General features: G+C 33.6%; 1 protein-coding gene across 1 annotated transcript; it reads left to right on the forward strand.

Annotated features, from left to right (window-relative positions):
• Window positions 1–8,265: 8,265 nt before the first annotated feature.
• Window positions 8,266–9,695, forward strand: LOC136418627 (uncharacterized). Its single transcript, XM_066404735.1, has 5 exons — window positions 8,266–8,310; window positions 8,663–8,804; window positions 8,861–8,980; window positions 9,169–9,258; window positions 9,318–9,695. The coding sequence occupies exons 1-5, from the start codon at window positions 8,299–8,301 to the stop codon at window positions 9,473–9,475; spliced, it is 522 nt and encodes a 173-aa protein (XP_066260832.1). The 5' UTR covers window positions 8,266–8,298; the 3' UTR covers window positions 9,476–9,695.
• The last annotated feature ends 13,714 nt before the right edge of the window (window positions 9,696–23,409 follow it).

Raw genomic sequence — 23,409 nt, forward strand, 5'->3', positions numbered from 1 at the left:
TCAGATCTTCAATAAATTTGAAATTATGGTCAGGCAAGGCACAAACAATAAACTTCTCGGAAGTATCCGTAGTCCATGGCAGGCCACAACGGTCTGTGTCTAATCGAAGGGCTCGTATCTCCCTATAAGGGCTGGTGTATTGTTGTAGGCTACAGGAACTGGCTCCTGACTCTTCGTCACCTTCGTATCCGCTTAAAGAATATAATTTTATTGATAAATCCACAATTTATGGCTGGAATTTCAATCGATTGTTAAAGAGTTACCCAGCCACTTTGGACGCGGATAGCGCTCAAGAAAGGATTGAAAATTCGGCACTCAAAAGGGTGTTAAAGCGTTGTTAAAATAGCTCTAAGTATTGTGTAATACTAATGAGGAAACGTTTATGTTATTACGATTGTTGCTTGTTTATTATGCATGCAAACGATTTGCGAAGAGACAGAGAATAATGAATATTTAAAGCAGCTTCAGTAGGTTAATAATTGATTTTCGTGTAGGTATGTTAATCCATGTAATAAGGAATTTAGGTCAGGATAGGCAATGTGCTCTGTCTGCAGGGTTGGCACGGGCAGAAGTTCAACATAAGGTTTTTGACACCCTGTAACTCTCCAGAGGCGACAAAAACAGGCAGTTCTAATGGTGGAATTTAAATCTATCTAATACTTCAGCATTCCTAAATTTCGAGATAATTCTAATAAAGACCTACGCCACTGGTTCAGATTGAAATTAAATTTCACATATCCCTATGTTGAAAACCAAACATATGCAAAATGGGACTTTATGATTCATAAAGCCGTGAATTAAAAACACCCAAGTTGAGTCGTACTTTAAGCTGTAATTACCCTTAAGAATTGGAGGCGCCACTGAAATTCCGGGAGTAATGCGACACGTTGGCGTGCTTATTTAGGTTTAGAAAAGACGGAAGAAATATTTGATTAATTGAAGTCAGGGACGTAGAAAGTGAAATAGAGAACATAATTTCAGTTCAACGTTAAAAGAATTTTGCGGTTGTCCCATAAATGCAACCACGTGGCACTAAAATTTTTAGAGCGACAAAATAATATTTTATTTATATTGACTAGATTTGGAGGAGTGAGAAAGAGGCAAGAAATCTTTGAATAATCGAGTTCAGAAACGTAGAAAGTGGACTAGGGAAAATATTTGAACACGTCCAAAAATACGTAAGAAGTTGGATCTGTCCTTAAAAGTTTTCCACAGAAATTTAAACAGAAATAACTCCAACTGTACGTGCCCGCAATAACTTGACAATGAATTTAACAATATTTAGAGAAGAAAGAGGAAATCTTTCAATAATCGAAATCAGGATTGTAACAGGAATAAAAAATACGCGTTGAATATAAATTTAAAGTAAGTTGCAGTTGCCTTTTAAAGCATTAAAATTTAAATCGCAAAAATTTGGCATTTCAATGCATCGAACTACATTTAAAGATTAAATAAACAAAAAGTGTAATACATACAATTATTAATAAATATAAAAATAAAATAATAAATAAGGAGCGCAGTAATTGGATTAGAGAACTCACATACTTTTAAAATTTTTGAGGAATTGCAGCTGCCCTATTAAAAACGCACAAACCTCTTACAAAAGACAAACTGTATTTAGAGATTCAATAATTTCAATTGCTGGCGCGGACAGTGGATTAGAGAATAAAAGATAAAGTTCTTGATAAAATATAAAATTAATTAACAAAAGACAATAAATAATTTTCAGCTCTTCAGATAAAAGCAGCATGCGGGACAGAAATTTTGAAAGTAATAAGCTCGCATTTGGTTGCATTTAATAACCACATTTAAAGAGAGTCTTCTTTGAGTAATCGAAAGTGGGATAGAGAGCAAAATACAAATAAGGACCAACTAGTACGTAATTGGCAGCTATTCTTACTTAACCATTATAATTGTTCAATGCACTTAACTACGTTTAGAGGCGCAAGAAGGAACCTTTGAATAGCAAGTCATCCCCATATTACATGTCTCTGGCACTTACTGCCTAAACAAATTTTCGTTGTATTATTGTATATACGCAACGCATTAAAATATGAATACACCCAACTTGAGTGCTCGGCTTCACCCCAACACATTTTAAATAGAATAAAAGCGAGGTGTTCTATTTATTATTAACTTGCTCATTCTAGAATAAAATCGATAAGCTCGTGCAAAACTCGCCTTGACATTAAAGTCGGTATCGTCGTTGCATGCAAAATGTGAAACTATCGAAATATCGTTATTATATTATTAGTCAAATTGTGATATGCAAATGTGAACGCGATAAATTAGGTGCCACCTGTTAGAAGCTAAATTCCAGTCTATGTATGAATTAATTATATAAAACTATTAAGTTCAACCCACCGCTGGGTATAACCTTAACCCTTGAATTGTAAATAACCACTAAACTACAAATTACGTTTTAACTTTCCTGGACATAAAAACAATTCGCGCATTTTCAAACAACACAAAAACTTATCAGACCTGAAAGGATAACAAGGAGGAGTTCCTTTCATTTAATAATGCAAGCCATGGGTTGAATCGATCATTAGAAATAAGGTTTTTTCTTTTTGGCAATGTTTCGTAAGGAACACGCGATGTTTGTTCTAAGAAAATCGATTAGACGATCAACACTAAAATCCAGATTTCCAGGAACGATCTTTAATTTACTTGTACGACATGCTAAAGCACAATTTAGAGGTGTGTTGTTTTGTTGCAAATAAAGAAGGTTGGAAAAGTGATTTGTAGTGTCAACGGCCGTGAAATGAGTTGAAACTAGAGTTCAATAGCAAGATTAAAGCTGAAAGTATGTACAAAATCTTTCGGTCGAATATAGCGGTTATATTAAAATTGACATGATTTGTGGTAAAAAATGATAGTCGAAAATTAATTTGGATTGGTTAATTCGTTGATCAACCCAATAAATTCAAATATTTTATTAACATTCATTTTACATAAAAATCCATAGGCACGGACATAATTAGAAAAATATATAGTTGAATATAATGTAATTAATATGTTATAAAACAAATGTTATTTAAATGTTACTTCACATGACGTAAAAAAAAGTATAATAAATTAATTAAAATATGCAGTGTTCAAAAAATTAAATTCTTTTTCATTTTGTGAATAATAAAAATATCAATTTTCAAATTGGTGGTTATTGAATTTCTTTTGTCTACTTAAAAAAAGAGTAGGAATAAGGCATGCAATGTTATTTTGCGAGTATGGATTCATTGAGTAAATGCCTACGTACCTGAGTTTTGTATCATTTAACTTATAAAACTATTTCTTATTTAATTTGCGACCACCCCTAAAGACTGGGCATACCACTGAAATTCTGAATGTAATAACATGATATTTAATTTCGTTTAACAACATTTAGAGACGACAGAAGAAATCTTTGAATAATTGAAATTAGGGACTTAGAAAGTGGAACGACGACTTTTATTACAAGTTTGAAGAAATTTGCAGCTCCCCTAAAAGCAGTATGTGCCACTGAATTTTTCAGAGTCATAACCTCATACTCTAGAGGGTCAGTTAAAAAAGAGAGAAAAATTCTTTAATACTCGAAATCCATAAGCAAAATGAGGAACATAAAAAGTATTAATTTTCCACAGTTATAATTGTATGATTTAGAATACCACGTTTAACTACTCATTTGAATCTCAATTATGTTATAGAAAGAAGATTTTTTATAAATTTTGTCATTTAAAATGATGTTTAAATAAAGAGATGTGTCATGCGGGCATGTTTGTTGAATAGTCCAGATTATGTTATTTTCAAGTAACTGTAAAATTTGTCGAAATGTTTTTATTAATAAAAATATGGGGTTTTTATGGCGTTCAAATACTTTAAAATTGTATCTAAAATATTTGAAATTATAAAAATAAACCTCAGAAAATGCATACTTTCCTATAATTTATCTTACTAAATATACAAAAATATTTTTAGTCTTAGATCTTCACTTTATTAGTACTTTTGTTGAACCATCATTCTTTGTAGATAAAACTTACGTCTTATGCAAAAAAAAATCCCTAGATATAGCTAAGAATTTCCACGTAGATCGCAATTTCTAAAGCTAATTTTCGTGTGTCTTATCCTACTATCACACTTATTGAACCCTTTTCCCAATTACCCCAGTTCAACTTAATTAGTTTTGCTATCATGATTAAATCCCACGACGTTCGAAATTGTAATTATTTTAAATCATTGAGAGCGTAAATTCCGCTTTCAACTTCCAATATTTAGAACAATGTGAAGAAAGTGAAATTTCGAATCTGGTTTTCGTATCAGCAAAGAATTATTTATTAATACAAGTAAAACTAGGTCAACTTAGGGCTTGGGTCTCGCTGAACCTTCCTGTATTTAGATGATTCTATTGCCAACTTTTGAAATGGACTCTATTTGAAATTTTAAATTTTACGCGTCATCTAAACCGATTGAGGTCAAGAGTTTTCCAACAATTTGTTTATGCAGTTTTGCGTCTCGTTTTATAACAATTTGATACTGCAACTTAATTTCGCCGGTTTCAGTAAAAACTTTATTACCTTTTCTTCTTAAGAATGTTCAACAAATATCGATGTTAGTAAAAGTTGGTAAAATCATTTAATGCAAAGGACAATAAATCCTCACGCTTTTTTTGCTTTCACAAAGAAACATAAAGAGTGATGCAATCAGGCCAGCTTATCAGGCCTAGATCTCCCTAATCCGCCCTATATTTAGCCGATTCTATCCCCAAGACCCTAAACGGCGACCTTTAAGGTGTGTCAAAGGATTGGTCGGGGCGAAATTAAAGAAGTAGGACTGTTACGTCTAAAAATAGTGTTGACATATATATCTTTGGGGAACACCTCGCTTTGTGACGAAATATGTTGCAGGGGAATTTAACGAGTTGTTGAACATGCAAATGGTTAAATTATAACTCACCGTGTCCCTTAAAGCAAACCTATTTACAGGCACGTGTGTGAGTGCTCTAATGCGGAAAGAAAAACCCATCCTAGGTGCGTATTGATAACAAAAAGGAAAGCATTGGTTTAATTACTGTGTCATCGTGGACGAAGAAGCTGTTATCACCTTCCGTCGTCGCAATCGGAGAACGTGGTCCGGTCTTGTCCGAACGTGTTAACCGCGTCGTTCGACACCTGAAGAACTTCTTGTTAATCCAGAGAGTCGAGGCGTCTTTGGCGCCGTATTCGGCGTCGCGCCTGCGTCTTCAATCGTCCAACTCTGGAAAATTGGATACAAACAGGTGGTGAATTATTATCTCTTTGAGTCTAATTTCTTCCTCCCCCATTAGGACAAAACTGAAAACTTCTTTCTATAGTAAAATATTTCCACATTAATATCTCGTTAATCTAGCCAAGCGGCATATGTGGTACTAATTTATATTTGAAATGCTCTATTGCATGTCCGAAGCGCTTTGAAATGCATCACGACATTTGGGTGTATGAGGAGTACATGTAACAATAACCAAGGCTGTCCTTGGCGTGAGTTTCGTGCTAATTACTGAGGACCTGAATTAATTGAAAAAATTAATAAACACCTGATCTTTTCCGTTTCAATGTCATTTCCGATGAAAAAGACTATTGTGGGGTTTGCATAATGACCTCTAAAATTTGCAGCATCAGCAACAAAAACACGAGCCACTTAAAACATCATTGAGATACATCGATAAAACGCCTTTTAAAGTTGCCTGAAATTTATGTTATCCTCTGATGTCTATTACAAGCATCCGACTTCACAAATCGATTTCTTACAACAGGAAACTTTGACCTGCAAACAAAAGCCTTTTAGTTCACCTAAAGACGATTTGGGATTCATTAATCATCTATTATTCTCTAAAATTAGCAAATATCGATCGTACAATAAGTTATTGGTAATGATACGAGCAGATCAACGGTGCAGTGTCGAACCGCTGAAATATCAATGAGGTATGGAGTAGTTAGAGACGAATACGTTTTAGCTCACCTAGGTGTTAAGTAATTTTAAGGTAAAGTAAGAAAATGAGAATTTTGAAATCGAATTAAAGTAATACTACATGACATGGACATTCATCAGTCGGTTTGAAAGATTGTTGGTTCAACGATGAAGTTGACGTTAGATTCTCATAATATTATTGAATGTTGTTTTACAAAAGAAAATAATACTTTCACGGTATAATGCCTATGATATTGCTGAGATTAAAACTATACATTTTTCTATTCAAAAAGAAACGGCGTAACAAGTGCAAGATCATTTTTTTATCATTATTTTTATGTGGCTGAATTATACTTCATTGAAGAAAATTAGCAACGACCGCGGATTCTAAGTATTCACCAAATCCTCAAGACACCATTTTCACTTTTCCGAAAACTTAAAAAAAAATCAAAGACCAAAAAATTTTAAATTCAAATATCACTCTTCATTAAGGAAGCAAGCAACCTAATACTCGTTTCCTAAAAATCAAGCACATTATTGCATTTTCCCCTAACTTTAATAACATGATAATAAGTGGGCATTCTGTACCATCGTGATCGTAGCCTAAGTACCCCTTTCGAAATGTCTGGCTGATACGCCTCTGAATTTTACCACCATTTTTTCATAAGATTAATTATATATCTCTAAAACTCCTGTGCGAAATGAAAAGCAGCGGCGTAAGATACTTGAAATAATGAAGAGTTAGAGGGATCATGTTGTTGAATTCCATTAGTGCAACATGAGAATTTTAAGATTCGTCAAGCGTTTTTTTTTAATTTTTAATTTATACTTGACAAAATTTACCTTTCGTTTAGCTTTGATTTTTTATTGAGTCCTAGTGCAAATTTATCTAAGACTACTGTTCCACCAAAAAAAACGATGAGTAGCATATACTTAGAGCATATACTTTAGAATAATAAAGTTTATCGGAAATAAAAAAATTAAGTGCGGATGGATAAAAAGGTACGAACAACATCAATTAGAAATAGGAGGACATTAGGTGACCCGACAATATGTGTTTCTACTTATTGGCTTCTTCATGCATATGTGCGCACTTTCTTCCATGCCGTAATTTAAAAAGACTGATACAATTTGGAATGAGTTAACCGATGCGTTTGGTTTAAACAATCAAATCAAACTTACAATGTTTTTCTCAACCAAATTAAGAGCTTTCCGGCTGAAAAACTAGTAGAAAATTGTGTTTCCTCAAAATTGCTCTCAAAAAAAGAGTGTTCACTTGAAAACGAACGTATTCCATTGTTTGAAATGCTTTGATTAAACATAATACAGACCACGGAAATATCAGGAAAAAAATTTCAGTAAAGTTTCCTTGCTACAAAGAGATGTTAAGTGCGTTTTACTTTATAAATTAGGTGTTATCCGGTGTTATAAACCCTTGGTAGCGTTGTCGGCTACAAGTTTATTTTCTAATAAATAGAAATTAATTTATGGAGAGATTGACCAATGCTCTGCTCCAATTTTGTCGTTTCAATGGAGACTATCTGACTGGTAAAGTTACCAGAAGTTGCTAAAACCGGGCGTTAAAAGATCAAACTATAATACATTTAAAATCGTGTAAAGCGTTAGAATTAGAAAACTTACTATTTACCATGTTGTCAAGAAATACCTTTCGCCATCTATCCGGTATGCTGCAAAACTTAATTCATCGTCGAAACGAATATAAAACAAGCACAAAAACATTCATAATACATTGGAAGTACAATTGTAAGATGTCGCCACAAGCTTTAAAATTTTAAATTTAATCAATATGACTTAGTCAATGAATTTATGCACCTTTCAATCACGCTTTTTTCCGTAATTACTATTTCTTTATATTTACCTATTACATTTTTTTACATTTTACATTACACCTTGGTTGACTGACACAAAACAACTGCAACTATGATATAGAATAATACACATAATAAGATAGCTTATGTACTGATAAGTGTAACATAGCTTATCTACTGTAATTATTGCGAAAAAATAAAAATTAAAAACTGGCATTTACATTGCATTTTTAAACTTCAATATTGGGTGACTAGTTATTTTGTATTCAATTCACGCCTCCATCGCACCCTTGAAATCCCGGATGAAAGAAGTTCCTTTTCACTTCTCCCTTCTCCCCAAAAATGATTGCTGTACCGATCTAGGAACTGGGCGTAGTACCTTATTATTATTTCAATGATGTAATTGACTGCCGATAGGTACTGTTACCAATTTAGATTTTTCTTGTAATCGAATCGAAGGTCATAGTTCGATTTATGTATATATACGGGGCGTGCCCCTCACTGGGGTATAGTCAAGTCCAGCTCTTCAGACAAGATACAATCCATCAAAATGAACGGTTTGGTAAGTTTAGAAATTTTTGAGATATATGAAAGGAAAAGTGTAGGATTCATCCATGGAAATTAATTAAATTAATAATCTCAAAAACCATCAGAGTTATGAGAAAATATGTAGGATTTATTCAAACTTTATGAACGTTTTTTTATATAAACTTCTCGTGCAATATTTTTATTGCAGACACTGTTAAAATCCTTTATTTTAACATCGGGGTTTCCTATTTTGATGATTCAAGTTTTTAAAATTTATTATTCCTTATATATATATATTATATTATAATATAATTATAAATAATGATAATATAATATTATTTAATTATATTATAATTATTAATGGTGAAAGTTTCCCGTTTTTCTAGATCATCGTCCTTGCCACTCTCTCGGTTGCCTACGCCGTCCCTAACGGGTGGGGACATGGACACGGCCTGGCCTTTGTGGCCCCCGTTGCTCACTATGGGTCTGTCCTGGCTGGACCTGTTTCCCATGACGTTAGCGTCGTTGGTAAGTGTCTAAAATTTACCTGTAAGGGACTTAATAACTGATTTTATTGGAATTAGGACCATCCACTCATGGAGTCGCCGTAGTAGGACCCGTAGAACATGGAGCTTCTATTGTAGGACCAAGTGAAGGACATGCTTCCGTTGTTGGACCCGTTGCCCACCATGCCGCCGTTATTGGTAAGGATGTTGACCCAATTCTCATAGAGGATACCGGTAACCTTGGTGGTTGGAAATTTATTTGCTAGTCATTCAAGGAACTTATTTATGACTTATATTTGTTTTTGTTCTTCGTTGTTCTATTAGTTTTTACGAACATAATTATTTACGGTTTTAACTTCACTGTTGCTGTAATGTAACGATTTAAGGACCTTCCACCCATGAAGCTACTATTGTAGGACCACATGTCGGGCATGCTGCTGTTATCGGACCAGTGGCGCACCATGGTGCAGTTGTCGGTAAAAATTTGAATAAACAAATGTAATAATTAATTAATTAATTCTCTAATTTAATCCAGCTCCAGCTGTAGAATGGGGACATGGTCATCTTGCTCATGGGGTAACCGTTGCCGGACCCCACACCGTCCCAGCTACAATCAGTGGACCTTCCGGAACCGTCCATGCTGAGGGTCTCTGGGGACCCACCCATGTCCATAGTTATGGCCATCATTGGTAAAAAACTGCCTATAAAAATACCCAAAACAAATAACGCTTTCTTGGTAAATAATCTTCTGATATTTTTTAGAGGAAAATTGTTTCCTCCTTGAGGGTATTTCAGAGAGTCTTCACCAGTAATTGGGTTGGTCTGAATATTATACCTGTTATATGTATAATGTATATAGTTTTGTATATTATTGTATTAGACGAATTGTGTTCAATAAAGAACTGATTGAAAAGGATTTTTTCTCGTTTTGTTTATGACTTGAAGATTTTCTTCTTTTATTTATTGAAGGTAGTTGTAGGTAGTAGGTAGTAGAAAATGCAGTTTAGTTCACGTTGGTTAAACTCTTAATATGCTTATCGTCTTGCCACGATGATCAGCAACGCCTTCCTATAAATTTCTAAGAAACATATAATTTTTGCTCATATTATTAATAGACTTAAACGGTTATGGATAAGAGAAAAATCAAAGATCTAGATTCAAAATAAAAAAAGATTTAAAAGATGCAAATTTAATTTTCTTTTTAAATCTCTTAACAGGTTTCTCGTATTGTGGCACGTATTCGCAAATCTCTTCCATAACTTTCAAAGAGTTTCAGACAATAGACGTATAATTTTACAGACTTGCGGTGATCAGCAACCCGCAAGTTTTAGAGAAACTAACGAATTTCTCTTTAAATACACAAATGTAATTATGCATTAATTAATTATCTAGTTAAAACTAGCTCCACACACAGTGACCCGATATTGTCCCTATAATCATCGGATCTTCCAGGACCGTCCACGCTGAGGGTCTCTGCAGGTCCACTCATCCCAATGGTTATAGCCAACACTGCCTATAGAAACGCCGAAAAGGAATAATGTCTTTCTGAGGATTAATCTTTGAATGTATTTTGAAGAAAATTGTTTTCTCGTTGAGAGTATTTGAGGAGGTTCTCCTCAGTAATTGGATTTGTCTGAATGTTATATCTGTTTTTACGCATAATGTATACAGGGTGTTCGATTTATCATGCACATGCGATTTTCTCGAAAACCAAAAATTTAATTTTAAAAATGTTCAAATAAAGTTTGTTTGGGATAAAGGAGCGCTTCTTTTGACATAATTTTTTTCCAAAAAACTGTTATTGAGAAGGTCTTTTCAAAGTCATACACATTTTTTCTAATGGAAACCGTATATTTTTTTGCCAAAATTGATATATCACTAAAAACTGAAAAACATTTGTTTGATTCAAAGTTTTTTTTAAGTAGTTTATTCAAAGAAATAACCAAAAATTAAATAAAGCTCGAAATAACAAAACAAAGTTTTCTAATTCGATAAATGTTCAGAATTTTATTTATTAACGTTTATTGATTTACAAATTGGTTTATATGTTTTTTTTAACTAATTTTTTCAATAAAAAATAATCGATAATATAAAATTTGATTGATAAGAGTTAGTAAATAAATAAAATGTTCAAATCATCATAGCAGGTGAGAGGTGTAGAGGAGTTTTTCGAATGGTTTCTTTGTGATTAAGAAGTGTTTAAAGAAAAATAGTACATTTTTCATTACAAGAAAAAATTGAAATTATCTTTATTTATGGAGAAAGTGGTCGCGATATTTCAAGAGCAATAACAATGTACACTGAACGATTTCCAAAAAAGGTTGTGCCATCAAGGTTTATATTCAAAAGACTTGTGAGGCAATTTGAAGAAGCTGGGAATGTTGATAAACAGAAAAGAAAAACGTAAAAACACCGTAACTAATGAAGGCAATGAAATCAATGTCCTGGCTGCTATTGCTTACAATCCAGAAATCAGTATTCGATAAATTACATCAAATTCAGGAGTAGCGTAGAACAGTGTTTTTCGTATTTTGCATCGTCATAAATTAAAACCGTATCGTATTTCCCTACATCAGGAACTACACAGCGAAGATTTTCGGAATCGTATGCTGTTTTGTCAATGACAAATAATTGATAACTTAAACTTTTTTTATGTCAGTTTTGTTCTCTGACGAATCAATTTTTACTAATGAGGGTCAAATTAACCGCCACAATATACATTACTGGTCTGTAGACAATCCTAAATGCATAAAGCAGGTTGAGCATCAGCATCCATGGTCTATAAACGTGTGGTGTGGAATCATAGAAGCAAAAATTGGACCATATTTTATTGAAGGACTCTTGAACGGGGAAAAATATCAACGATTTTTAAGACAAAAATTATCAGTTTTACTTGTAGAGTTGAACTCAGAGTTGCGACGTTCCATGTGGTTTCAACACGACAGTTACCCAGCGCATTTTTTTATGGATGTTCGACAAATTCTTGATTATGATTATCCAGAACGTTGGATTGGACGCAATTATATAATAATATTAACTGACCGACAAGATCGCCAGACTTGACATCTCCAGATTTTTTTTTTACATTTGAAGGATAAAGTTTACAAACATATTCCAAAAACCCCAGAAAATATGAAGCAGCGGATTAGGCAAGCTATTTGGGAAATTAGTACTCAAACATTATTATGCACATATAAGTTGTCATTATATGTGTCTCCGGTCAACTACTCGCACCGGTGTAAAAAGTACATCAAAATTGCTCATTGGACATTGTCTAATATTTCCAGGGACTTTCCCGTCCCCTACCCAGTCAGTTAACCCTTGACTGATGTATCATTATGATGCACCTGTATTATCGTTTCGACTTGTTTAACGTGAAGTGAAATATTAGAGTTTCTTTTGTATGGTATACTGAATACGCCAACGCGAATAAATATGTAAGTATTTTTGTTGGTTTTTACTATTTAGGTTCCGTCAAGGATTTTTTCAAATTATGTTTGCGAACATTTAGCTAATAAACATTTTTCGGTTTTTACGTGAAATTTAAACATTTTCTTAGGTATCGTGTGACAATAAACGACATCAATCGGCTTACACAAAGTGAGTTGGAAAGCCTGGAACAGGTGATATGCAATACGGATTCAGAAGAAGTAGGAAATGAGATAGACAGTTCAAAACAAGAAACTGTGGAGTATGAACAATACAATTAAGACTGAGCAGGAAATTAGTGATTGCTCAAATGACGAAGTTATGGAAGAATATAAAAAAGAGAAGCTAGTGAGAGAAGAAAATCAGTATGTTGGCAAGGACAAAAAGACAATTTAGAACATAAGTAACCACGTTAGTAAATTCAGTAAAACCAGTAAAAAAAATTGATAAAAATATTACCAAAGCAATGTGCGCGTGATATAACTCATGAGATAAGTGCTTTTAGAAAAATGTTTGATGACAGCATAATCGAACATATTGTTCAATGTACAAATTTGGAGATTTTAAGATGTCGATCCAAGTATAGTTGGAAAGGAACGCGAAAGAGACAACTAAATCGGAATTATTAGCATTTTTCGGTCTATTATTCTTATCGGGATCTAAGAAGCAAAATCACACACATTTTTTGAAATTGTGAACAAAAGATGAGACAGGCTCAGAAATATTTCGTGCATATATGAGCTAGATTCCTTTTTTTGCTTACTACTATAAGGTTTGATGACAAAAGAACTAGACACGAAAGAAAAGAAACTGACAAATTGGCTGCAGTACGATTTATACTCGATAGTTTTATAAATAATTGCAAGAAAAACTACTCTCTGGGTGAATATGTTACCATAGACGAAATGTTGAATGCAGCTTTGTACAATATACAGAGTGTTTCATAAATATACCGGTAGTAGGGTAGTAGGGGTAGAGGTAGTAGACATGAAGACAAACGGTGTACTACCTCTATTAATAGAAAATTACATTAATTTCTCCTTAAAAAAAATCACACTTGGAAACCTACATCGGTTTTTGCTAGGCACATGAATGAGAAATTATGTTTTTCTCGAAAATGGCCACTTGGGCAATAAAATACTAAGAGGTCTTTTTTGTTAAGAATTGATGGAATATTAAGAAAAAAATATTCATATTTAAAAAAGTTAGTGGCGTGCCATTTTTTAAATTAAAAACATCTCATTGAATGGCCGCACGGACGCCACTGGTGTAGGTGGAAATAATCTGCATACTCCAGAACATGCACATTTATCCCGCCATAGCATGTCCCGAATTTCATGTCCGCATCTCAAACCGTTTTTGAAATATTAAAAAAAAAGGAATTAAACACCCTGCATCTTGGAAACGAAGCGATTTCGGATAACTTTATTTGTTCTAAATATTTGTTTTTATAAGCTCTACAACCCCTGAAAGTTTGTCAGTATATTTATGAAATACCCTGTATACTAAACAAACCTGCAAAATACGGATTGACAGCTTTTGTTCTCTGTGACTCTAAAACATTTTATATGAGTAATTTGGAACTATACTGTGGGAAATAATCAAATGAGCAATATAACCAACCAAACACTCCTCCTACTGTAGTTCACCGGTTGCTGCAAGAAATAAAAGAAAGTAACCTAAATTTAACCTGTGATAACTGGTATTCGTGCTACCCATTGGCGAAGGAATTATTAGAAAACCATATTACAATGATCAGAATTCTAAAGAAAAATAAATGGGAACTACCGATAAAGTTTCAACCAAATAAAAATAGATTGGCTGGTTTATCTCTTTTCGGGTTCCAAAGAAATATAACGATAGTTTCTTATGTATTGGGTTTGATACTACTGTAGATGTAGGATGGTGTTTATATCTTATAATGAAATCATGGATAAGAAAAAGAGTTATAAATATGCGTTTATTAATTTAAAGTGAACAAAACGGAGTACAAAGTAAATTGTGAATTTGCGAGTGCGAACGCGACTTCTGTGTTACCAACGGCAACCGAACTCAGAAGAAAAGAGAGTTTGTACATGCCCTGCAAAACCTTAAATACTAAAGCTAGTGGTGATAAACTATGGACGTACCCTGGTTAGGGTGCCATCTGTACCACCCGCCGCATTAAACCGTTACGTCTTAGCTGGGAATTAGAACTGCAACTATAGGGCCAATGGAATCTATCAGGGGCAATTCAAATGGCGATAAAGTATATTACAGGCAGTTCCAATGTTGACCAGGTTTATTACGGGGATTTCCAATACCAACATGAGAAATTCCCATGCCCCAACTAATGCCTACCAGGGTCGTACCTCAGGGGTATAACAATCTTAAAGATAATACTTACTATTTAACATACAATATCAAACGTAAAAGTAATTTCTATCTACAAGAATATTTCAATGGTCAATTGCGATCCTACACTTATGTGCTAAAAAAAACAGATCCGTGATTTTGATATCTCTAATGCATGATAACTCTGCCATTGATCTCGATACCAACAAACCAGAAACAATAATGGACTACAATAAAACTAAAGATGGTGTGGATACAGTGGACAAAATGTGTAATACCTATTTTGTTGGCAGGAGAACAAGACGATGGCCATTGGCATTAGTTTTTCAATTATTAAACATAGTAGGAATAAATAGCCAAGTGTTATGTAATGCAACCCATCCCAATGCTCCTCAGAAATATAGGAGACATTTTTTAAAAACATTATGTCTGTCATTGATGAGACCACATCTTTACGAACGAGCCACCCTTACAAAATTACTTACAGATATAAGTCAGTTCTTATCCAGATATCCAGAAATCGCGAGACCAACAGAGCGGGAGCCATCCACCAAAATTCGAGGAAGATGTTTTATTTGTGGAAGAAGAAAGAATTGTGTTACAACCATCTCGTGCAATACTTGCCATCGCTCAGTTTGTAAAGAGCATATTTAAACTATAATGACATGTCAGAAATGTAGTAAAGCACAAACGTCTAGTGAATAAGTGCACGAAAGCTCCTAAAGTTTTTATACTTGCCGAATATTACTCTATTTTTAATACTTTAGATTTAATAAATTTGTTTGCACATTAATTTTTGTTTTTTTACAGATGTATTTCGTGAAAACATACACCGATATTTTTAATTGTGGTATTATAAATACGTGATGTTGTACAATATACACTACGCGAGAAGTGGATCGAAATTTTAGGACGCGAGTAGTTAAAGGTTAAAAAACATGGTAGAATTCTTAAAATGTTGATTTTTTTAACGAAAGTGCCTTAAAAACAGAGTCATTGAAATATATTATATAAATATATGTATAATATAAATAAATTAGAAATAGGGAATATCGAGTAGTAGTAAAGTTATTGTTTAAGTTTCTAATTAACATTATGTTATGATATAAGTGTATTGGGAGTAGAAAGTACTGAGTAGTTATAGTGTCTTATCTTTAATAAGTTTTATCTAAAAAGGGCAAATGGTCTATTTTAGTCTATATTAGTTCATCTTAAGTTAAATATGAGAAAATGGAGTAAGTTCTGTGAGCGCGCGAAGAACGATGGAATGTAGCTTCTCAGCCTATTTGAAGGAAAACGGACGCACTCAAAATGGCTACGACAAGTTGCATCGGAAGAATTCAATGTGTTCAATTCCCGGACTTGGGACAGTACGTTGTAAAGACTCGCATTTGTTTCATTCTTGATAAAAACCCGAACCACATATACGATACCGTGTTGTGTAATACATGATAAATTTTCATATTTATAGTCAATGCATGCCAACTTAAGATAAAATTTGTGAGATTATGGGGTATAGAAATAAAAGAATCTAAGACAGATCGTTTCTGTTAGAACTCTAATTTCTTTATTACAGTCAGAAGGCACGTGTTAACGGTCAAAAGATCTGTAACGAACTAACTCCTAAAGACTCACACTTTTACCACCCATCAGTATTAAAAGAGTCAAACACTGCAACCATTCTCTTGATTTATTGTCCTGGTCATCTGGTCTTTACATAGGTGAAAATACTAACTTCAAGAAACAAAAGACCCAAAAACCCATACTTTCTTCTTTCTTCTGTTTTAAGAAAAGGAGTCATAAATTGAACAAACTTGACTCTTACAGACAATAAATTTGAGAATATAAAGACTATTGAATTTTGGACGTGAACACTTGTATCAGAAATCCAACAAAATTGAACTAATTTAAATGAATATTGTTTTTATTCTATACAACTGATAGTCATTGTGTGAAGTCAGATACTGATCTGATATTCAGTTTTAAATTATGGTTGTATTTTATATTTTTTCACGTTGGTTATTATGGTGGTCATTATTTTGGAAAAAAAAACACAAATCTAGGCAACACTTGTTTACTTCGTCATAACCGGAAATCGAATGAATGCCCCCCACCCATAAAATACGTGGGAGTCACTCTGAGTGCATCTGTTTTTCTTCCAAAGAACGGACACCAAACCTTCCACACTCTTCCCATTCTTGCATCCCTTAATCATTATCTTCATACCTCCATATGTTATAGACGAGATGATAAATAAACCCTCATTATCTTTTACCGCAAATGATCTATTTTAACTAGTACAAGTATTTCCAACATGCAGTGGGACACTAAAAGGTGTCTGTGACATACTGCATATGCCTAAGGACAAGTTATAACAACACTGTCTTTATGAGACATTATATTTGTTACACTTACGTTAAACGAATTGATAAGCAACCCCGCATTTTCTTTATGAAAACTCACATATATGTCGGTGAATGATAATGTTTTTGTTTACGTCTAGTCTTTAAGATTATTTGTTTATGTATTGGGGTGAAGGTACTGCAATCAGGGATAACTCCAGGATTGCAGGACGTGGTCACGGGGCCCGAGAGGCAGTGAAAAAAGGGAAAGGTACCAGTCGAGACGGATGATCGGGGCTCGTGAATACGCCGGTATCTTATAGTTTAGTGTTTTAGTGCCTTATGTTGGTTTAATTGTTTAAATATAAACTATTAAAATAAAGATGGAAAAGTCGAACAATTCTTGTGTTCCTCCGACATATACAATACCTATATCGAAAAGATGGTACCTTTCCACTATGGGCATTAAAAGGATCTAGAAAATTAAAATTCCCATGTACAGTATCGGACATAAATTAAGCAATTTTTGAAAAGCGTTTCAAATTTTACTACAAAATCATAAACATCTAAAATGAAACCATAATTTACCATTACTTACCAACGATACATATAAATAGCACAATAAATGATGAAAATTTTTAAAGGTTCCAAAAAATTTCGATTTTTTTTACAATTTGGTCCAACATAAAATAAGCAACATTTCTAATTTTTAACTTTTTATGCTAAACGTTAACAAAAATCATTATTTAAATTAACATTTTGTGGAATATCCTTTCTGTTTTATCACTTCACGACACCTAGCTGGCATAGAATTCACCAAATTTTTAATTATTTTTTCTTCAGTATTATTTCAAAGATTTTGAATATGAACAAACAGTTCTTTCTTATTGTAAAACTTTTGATTCTCAATATGCCTTTTTAAGTCGTCCCACATATGCTCAATCGGATTAAGATCCGATGATTGAGCAGGCCACTTCATAACAGTTTGTTGAGCAGATAAAGTACTCAACCTCCTTTATTCTTCGAAAATCTTAACTAACCAATTCCTTAAACCTTAGTGTACGGGGATCGCATCATCGGCAACCTTTTGCTCTAAGTTTCTCTGTTTTGTTTTCAATCATAATTAACGAATAAATCCCTCGTACCAGATTAAATAATTCTGTAACAAAATACTAATTGAACCCTAGTCATTTAACATAAATAATTTGTAATAGTTAATATAAATACAAAGGAATAATAATAATCACTCGATATCCACAATATATTGCTAAATTATAACACAGTTATTTTTTCATCCTGAAACCACTTTGTCACACTCTTAGCTGTGTGTTTTGGATCGTTATCTTGTTGGAAAACGAATCTGAGAGGCACATGTTCTTCTGCCATTCATAGGCAGCATAGTTTCTTTAATACGTCAATACACGTACCCATTTTTGTACACGAGTACACTCTCTACGGTAATTTGCTCACATGTGTTATAAGTGATAAAAATACAATAAGAACTCTAAATGATAATAAAAATTTCTTTTAAACTTGGTTATATTTAAAACAAAATACTGCTTATTATAGATAATACTGCTATTCTTTTTTAGGTAACATATGAAGCAAGAACACGTCAGGTGAGCAATTTGCCGCATTCTCGAGATTTCGACATGTTAGATTGCACGCCTTATTAGCATATTGCCGTATAGTAAATCAATATTGAGAATTTGGGATTGAATTGCACCATTTTCCAATTAAATATCTTGTAGTACAGAGATTATTTTCAGAAATAACATATCATGGAGTTGTTGGAGTCTTCAGGGAAAGACTTCTGACACCAGGTACTATTTTGTGCGTAGATACCGCCACGAAAAATCAGGAGGATGGTCGAGAAAAAACACTACCGTTAACGTCAACAAGTCTATAATTAGAATCAATGATAACTTTATCTGTACAAAGGGCGTTTGAATCTCAAGCAAAAGTTCTGTTCGAATTTGGAGGAATATTGAATTTAAGTTTATACCTCAAGCACCACTCTAAATCTACCTAAAAAAGAAAAACAGAGAAAATGAGCAGAATTTGGTTTCTGCCTATTTTGTTCCAGTTGACTAATCAAAACACAGATTAGGTAGGTTCCCACGAATTTGGGATTTTTAGGTTGAATGAAAAAAAACAGATCTTAAAAAGTTTTTGCAATTAACGTCTTAACACATGTGACTCTGCGAAGGGCCAGACTACTGATAAAGACTGATGAGTTGCGACAGAGTCACGGTGTGTTAAGAGTACTCGGGAATATTTTTACCTACTGGTTCTCACGGTTAAACCAGAACATCCCTCAAGTTGAGCGATTTATGTATATTGGTTATCGGTTAGATTTGAATGAGGCATAACAGGTGATTTGGATGGGTATTCAACAGAGTATAGTGTATTTTTATCTCAAATAATTCACCCACCTTATTTAAATCAATATTTTTGGATTTTGAACCTTTAAATATGAAACATGAGTTCATAAAAATTTATAAATGTAAAGTTGAATGTATAAATGAAAAGAATTAAAAAACTAAAAACCTACTGACTTAATTAAAAATAGAAACATTATTTTCTCTTGAGAAGCATTAAGGAAAAACTGTCCCAAAATATAACATAAGCATGTGTTTCAGAAAAAAGTGAAAGTTGAAAAGTATTAACAATAATAATAATGTATCACGTGGTCCAATAGTCAGTCGTTTTTAGCTGGTTCCTCTCCTTTGCTTGAACATCTTGTGCACGTTGGTACCGTGTGTTCTCTACAGATAGGAACGTTGCGTGTGTTGCAAATAACTTTTGTTCTTCTATTTTTCCTTCTAGGGCAGATACTACAAATACCATATTGACCTGATTGTACTGATCTGGCTGCTGGTTGCAATGTTTCTAAATTACATATTTCCACGAACCTGTCTTTCATTGGTCAGGGAATAGGAAAGTCACTTGCAATTCTTCTTTTTGCATTTTAATTTACAAGTTCTCGCCAATATTAAACAAAAAGTCTTTTCTATTATATGGATGACTTGTATTACCACTTTGATTATTTGCTTTCCAAATAGTGTATGCATTTATTCCACCAATATTTTGCTCAAAATAAAACATTATGAGGGGCCACCGGTTTGAAATCCTGGCCACGCTGTGGTCTTTTTGCATGCCATCGCAAACATTAACGCCACATTTGTACTAATTATAAAATGTAATCATGGTCGATTTGTATTCCTCACCAGAGTCTTCGTCGATTTCATCGCTTTCATGCAGAGTAGAAAGCAAAAGCAGCATTTTTTTTTGTTGGTTTGTAAGAAACTAGGGTTTCATTAGGGGTAAAGGCAAACATGAAACTCTTCAATGGTCTTTTGTTTTCTTTGTTTTCAGTGACAAGTTCCAATAGAATTTCTCTTTTATTTTTCCTTATAGTGCTAACAACTGTTAAGCGTTTTATCTTTAAATCACGAGCAACTGATACTGAGGTAAAATAATTGTCACAAGTTAAATTTCGTCCTGTGTTTTCTATTCCTGAGACTAATTTATTGACAAGTTTACGTGTAGTATTGTCGAATTTGAAAAGCCCATCTCTTTGATTTGGTACGTAAACTTCCATTTTTAATTTGTAGAATGTCTTTAAATCAGTAAAAGCCCAAACTTTAATACCAAATTTCTCAGGCTTATTGGACATATAAACTCTAAAACTAGACTTGCCTCGAAAGGGTTGAAGTATTTCGTCTATCCTAACATATGCAAAGTTACTGTACTTCTCTTGATAATGTCGACAAAAATCTTCAAAAAATTCTCTTAAGCAGTGTCTTGTGATTTTCGTAGCTCCCTATCTTCACTGCTAACATCATCGAACCGAAGTACTTGTAATAAAAACCTGAATCGATTCAATCCCATATTGAGCCTGAACATTTCCATGCCCATTCCATCACTTCTTCATAGATCCAGAATGTTTTGTTTTGTTGATCGACAAACGCCAGCTAAATAGAGCAACCCAATCAGTGCCTGCATCTCAACAATATCAGTTTCTCTTGCATCCCTAACACGACTGTAGTTATTTTGAACTAGTCTAATTTTTATATTGGTGTAGGTAACTAGTTTCTCTAATATGTAATCCAAAAAGAATAAGCTGCAACACTCTAGCTCGGTTTTAGATCTTCTGGCCTCCTTTATTGGATCCGGAAGCTGAGTGACTAAGTTATGTGTTCGAGTTTTAGATCGGTTCCTCTCTGGCGTATTTTTTCACATGGTAGGATTTGGGAGATCTCTACCGGTGTATGTAGGGTTGATGAAATCTGGTTTGGGTGTTTAAGTTTTGTGTGGAGTTCCGACTGAGAGATCCAATGGATGTTGTGGCGTGGAGTGGAGTGGGGGGGGGGGGGGGGATCGATTGTCATCATCACCGATAACATCTGTATTTTCCTGGGCTTCGAATATTTCGTTCCAAATACTCTCTTCAGTATCACTATCGGCTTCAACGTGTTTTACAATTTCTCTTTCGTCAACATCGCTGTAATCAGATACATTGTCACCTAATTCTCTTGAATCACAGTCAAGAACAGATTCGTGTAAACGTCTCAATCACTTTTGCTCTTTTTCGTATGGATCGTACTTCTCCATTTCAAGTAAATAAGTCTATCTGCGAACACGCCTGTTAGTAAATTGCTCACGCTATTTAAAAACTAATGTTACGCGATTACGCAGATGTTAGCAAAATACTCACTCAACACGGCAACGTCAGACTGTGGGTCGTGGTAGACTAATTTGGCTAAAATTCGTCAACGATAGGAATAGCGCAGGGAATATCCGGCCGCTCTACATTTCTTTTATGCAAACAATGAAAATATAAAAGAAATTCTATAAAAGCGGAAAATTGCCGTTGAGGCGTGTAACGACGTGTTAAGGATGTTTTTATAACTCTCAGCATTCATTGTTTCTTTTATCCGAAATAGTGGGCCCGTACCTTTATGAAAGAAACAAGAGAAACATCCCCAAACCATTATCGATCCTCCTTTATGCTTCACCATTTTTACAGTATATTTTGGATCGAATCTAGTGTTAACTGGCATTCTTACCCACTGAATACCGTTAGAATTTAACATGTTTATTTTTGTTTCATCACTAAATAATACATTGTGCGATGTTTCTGCTAACAAGTCGAGATGTTCTCTGGCAAACTCAAATCGTGCTTTCCTACTTTTCTCCGAAATTAAAGGCTTTCTGGCAGGTAAACGTCCAAATAAATCTTTTTCGCGCGATCTTCGCTGAATTATTCTTATGGACACAGTTTCTAGCTTCAGATGTTTTTTTTTGTGGTACAAAAAGAGTTGCTTATTTTATGTCGCGCTAAATTTAAAGAAATATTGGAAATTTTTGAAACCGTTAGGAATTATCATCTTGTAGCGTATTATTTTTATGTATAATTAGTATGTGATAAAATTATGGTCTAATTTTTAATCTATGTTTAAGTATCAAATTTTGAAACGCTTTTTAAAAGTTGCTTAATTTACGTCCGGTACTGTAGATAAAAATGTGTTAATTTGTTTTCCTTAAAAAATAATAATATTTAAAATCTATATTCTTCTTCCATTATTAAATATTCCTTTTCCATGGTCCTATTTATTACAACTAATTTAACAATAATATAATCTATTCATTATAAGCGTATACAAGTTCAAATATTCTTTTTCTATAATGGTAAATACTGCACCGTTAGTGTTCAAATGCCAATGATGCCAACATATAGAGTGTATCATAGCCAAAACCCTACAGCCTACAGTTTCAGGTTACAATCTCAATTTCTAGATGAAAATGCAAAGTAATTAAAAAATAAACTTTTCAACCGAAAATGAATTTCTATTATCTCAAATAATCCATAACTTAAAACTAGTTTATTGGTAACTTCTAAGAAATGGCAAGCGATATGATAAAAAGGGTTGCGATTCTAGGTAACAGCTAAAACTGTATACGTTTAAAATGACGCAGTATTGAATGGTCTTTTGCGCGAAGAAGTCTCTATTAGCTTTGTATTTTTTAAATATTATATTTTTTTTCAATATTTAAAACTCATTTGCATAAGGTTTAAGCAAGTTTTAACCTGAAGTTTAAGAAAATTAAGCATTTAAGTGATAATGGAAAAAAATTAATCGTTCAATATTTTTAAGAGGGAAAAGTTTGTGAACAATGGATTATCTGAAGAATTACTAAAAACCTCAAATTAAGTGCTGTCCAATTAGCTGCCGATGTGGCTACAGAATTAAACATTAAAGTTAGTGCCCAGACCATTCGAAGGATGCTACATAACTTCCATGGCCAGATAGCTTGGAAGAAACCCTATATGAATGTTGTAAATCGCAAGAAGCGAAGAGAGTTTGCAGAACATCATAAAAACAAAAATTTCGACTTTTGGAAAACCGTTCTTTTTGGCGATGAGAGCAAATATAACATCTGGGGAAGTGATGGACGGCAAACAGTATAGTGAAAACCAAATAAAGAGCTAAATCCACAAAATTTAAGACCCACAGT

This window comes from Euwallacea similis, chromosome 36 (genome assembly GCF_039881205.1).
Source record: "Euwallacea similis isolate ESF13 chromosome 36, ESF131.1, whole genome shotgun sequence".
NCBI lineage: Eukaryota > Metazoa > Arthropoda > Insecta > Coleoptera > Curculionidae > Euwallacea > Euwallacea similis.